This window comes from Salarias fasciatus, chromosome 9 (assembly GCF_902148845.1).
Source record: "Salarias fasciatus chromosome 9, fSalaFa1.1, whole genome shotgun sequence".
NCBI classification, from domain to species: Eukaryota; Metazoa; Chordata; class Actinopteri; order Blenniiformes; family Blenniidae; genus Salarias; species Salarias fasciatus.
Genome location: NC_043753.1, coordinates 6,849,250 through 6,851,749, shown reverse-complemented (window position 1 = coordinate 6,851,749; position 2,500 = coordinate 6,849,250). Strand labels below are relative to the sequence as shown.

The following is a 2,500-nucleotide window of genomic DNA, read 5'->3' as shown; positions in this document are numbered from 1 at the left end:
ACGGGCTTCCTCTCACGCCTTCACAGCGTTTGTTTTGCTTAGTGTTGTTTTTGTTTTCCTCATGGAAACGCACAGCATCTGAGAATTACCCAATCGGTGGGCTTGTCTTATCAACTGTCCCGCATCGGCATCAACCTGTGGGGTTGCCTGCTGCTCCTGGAGCTCAAACTGAACCAAGATGGCGTCTCAGTCACAAACCTTTCAGGTTCAGTTTTTGAAAAAAAATTGAGACGAGAAATCGGCTGCCCATGTTGCGGAATTCAGTCCTCATTTCAGTTCGTCTTAGTCATAGATAGTTTATGAACTTTTTGTGGCTTTTTTTCTGTCAACGACATGAAACATGTGCCAGGCGATGTCATGCACCTTGAGCTTGGAAGGAAAAGTTTTCAAAAAAATCCCCCCTGTCACGTAACTGCGTTACGTAAAGATTACATAACTTTATTTACACGTAACAAGTTCACAGCTGCAAATGATGAATCCTGGAGGAGGATGAAGGGGAGGGGGAAGAGAAGCAACCAAAATACAACTGAAAAGTCAAATTAATTATTTCAAAAATAGATGTCAAATTGGAATGAAACGTTAATGAGTTATTAGAAAATGATCATTCAAGCTGAAACATTGAATTTAAAGCAAAACTGTCAAATAATGAAAGAACCGTTCAGACATGAGTCATATAATGAATCTGCATGTGTGCGTGGGTGTGTGTGTGTGTGTGTGACAGGAAGTGTCCCGATGGCTTTGTGTGTCTGAAGGCGGGAAGAAACCCGAACTACGGCTACACCAGCTTCGACACCTTCGGCTGGGCCTTCCTGTCCCTGTTCCGCCTCATGACGCAGGACTACTGGGAGAACCTGTACCACCAGGTATCGGGGTGCCGCTAGCACCGCCCCGTGTCACCACTGACACACACATCCACAACTCTCCTGATCCACCCGGTCAGTCCCTACTTGTTTTAATCCGCTCTCATCCCCTTGTTCTTCTGCTCCGTCAGACGCTGCGCTCGGCCGGGAAGGCCTACATGGTGTTCTTCGTGGTGGTGATCTTCCTGGGCTCCTTCTATCTGGTCAACCTGATCCTAGCCGTGGTGGCCATGGCGTACGAGGAGCAGAACCAGGCCACCATCGCCGAGGCCTGTCAGAAGGAGAAAGAGTTCCAGCTGGCCATGGAGAGGCTGAAGAGGGAGCAGCAGGTGAGCATGGCGCCTCTTAAGATGCACCAAAGCAGTAGTGAAAGTGACAGCTGAGGTTGAAATCTGAGCCCTGACCCTGAAACTTTCCACCAGTTCGCCGCTCAGAAAACTCTCGACTCCGACTCCATGATGTCACCAGACCTTTCACCTTTTGGCCCGCCATTGGACATTATGGAGGAGCGGAGGCGGAGCCAAGCGCTGGTGGGCGTGGCTGATGTGGAGGCCAACCTGTCGGAGGAGAAGCTGCTGCAGGTGGACGTCACAGACTGTGGGAGGGTGAGAACCAAGGTTTACTCAACTCACATTGTTGAAGGGACAGCTTACTGAAGAAAGCTTTCCTCCTCCTCCTCCTCCAGCCCCTCCACCCGCTCCTTGCCCGCTCATTTTCCTCCAGGACACGGCGCAGCAGTCAGGTCTCCTCCATCTTTAACTTCCGTCTGAGGAGCCGGGGGTCAGAGGGAGAGATGGCCGATGATGAGTACAGTGTCCCGGGTGATGTGATGGAGGGAGTGGGGGGCCGGACCTACAGCGGGGGCACTTTCAGTGGCATTCTGCCCCACCCGTGGCCCAAACGACGGCCGAGCACCTACAGCACAGCCAGCCGGAGCTCCCAGGTGAGACCTGCCTCTCACAGTCCTCTAGATACTGGCTTACAGAACCCAGAACTTTCTTTGGATTTAACATCAGGATGTAACCAAGATCTTCTTAGGTTCCACTACTGACTCTGATACTGTGGTTTGTTCAGTTGTGATTGGTTGGTGTAAGCTGTTTAGTCTCCAGTGGTCAGCAAATTCAAAATTACCATTGGTTGGCTAAGTGCAATTATCAGCTGTTGAAGCCACCACCAGTCAAATGATGGACATGATAAGTCACCATCTGTCTGCTGAATACCAGAGAACCAGTACTCACAACACAAAAAGAAATCACCACTGGTCAGCCAAATATAACAACGCATCCCACTGGTCAGCTGAATTAGACATGACTAAGGTAGTTACCACTGGTAACTTCTGGAATGAGTACTTTACCATTGGTTGCTTCATTGTCGTGCAAGTGAAAAATAACGCCATCTATTGGTCAGCTGAATCCACAGAACAGTGAATGAGTGAAAAGTTACCATTGGTTAGCTGAATGGCATATTACTGACTGGTTGGCTCAGCTGTGGTCATTTTAGTGATGTTCTTGGAGAATGAAACCACCATTGGTCAGTCAAGTACCTAATGGCTGACTTGTGAAGCCACTGCTGATCTGCTGAAGGCTAAATGATGGCCTCATTAAGTCACCACTGGTCAGCTGAATGCCAAACTACAAATT

The 2,500-nt window shown here is 49.2% G+C and overlaps 1 protein-coding gene across 1 annotated transcript in view; it reads left to right on the top strand.

Moving 5' to 3' along the window:
• LOC115393909 (sodium channel protein type 4 subunit alpha-like) overlaps positions 1 to 2,500 on the top strand; it is a 153,780-nt gene that overhangs the window by 71,828 nt on the left and 79,452 nt on the right. Inside the window, exons 10-13 of the mRNA XM_030099011.1 lie at positions 722 to 863; positions 992 to 1,189; positions 1,283 to 1,465; positions 1,546 to 1,803. Coding sequence (XP_029954871.1) covers positions 722 to 863; positions 992 to 1,189; positions 1,283 to 1,465; positions 1,546 to 1,803 — 781 coding nt within the window. The remainder of the gene's footprint in view (positions 1 to 721; positions 864 to 991; positions 1,190 to 1,282; positions 1,466 to 1,545; positions 1,804 to 2,500) is intronic.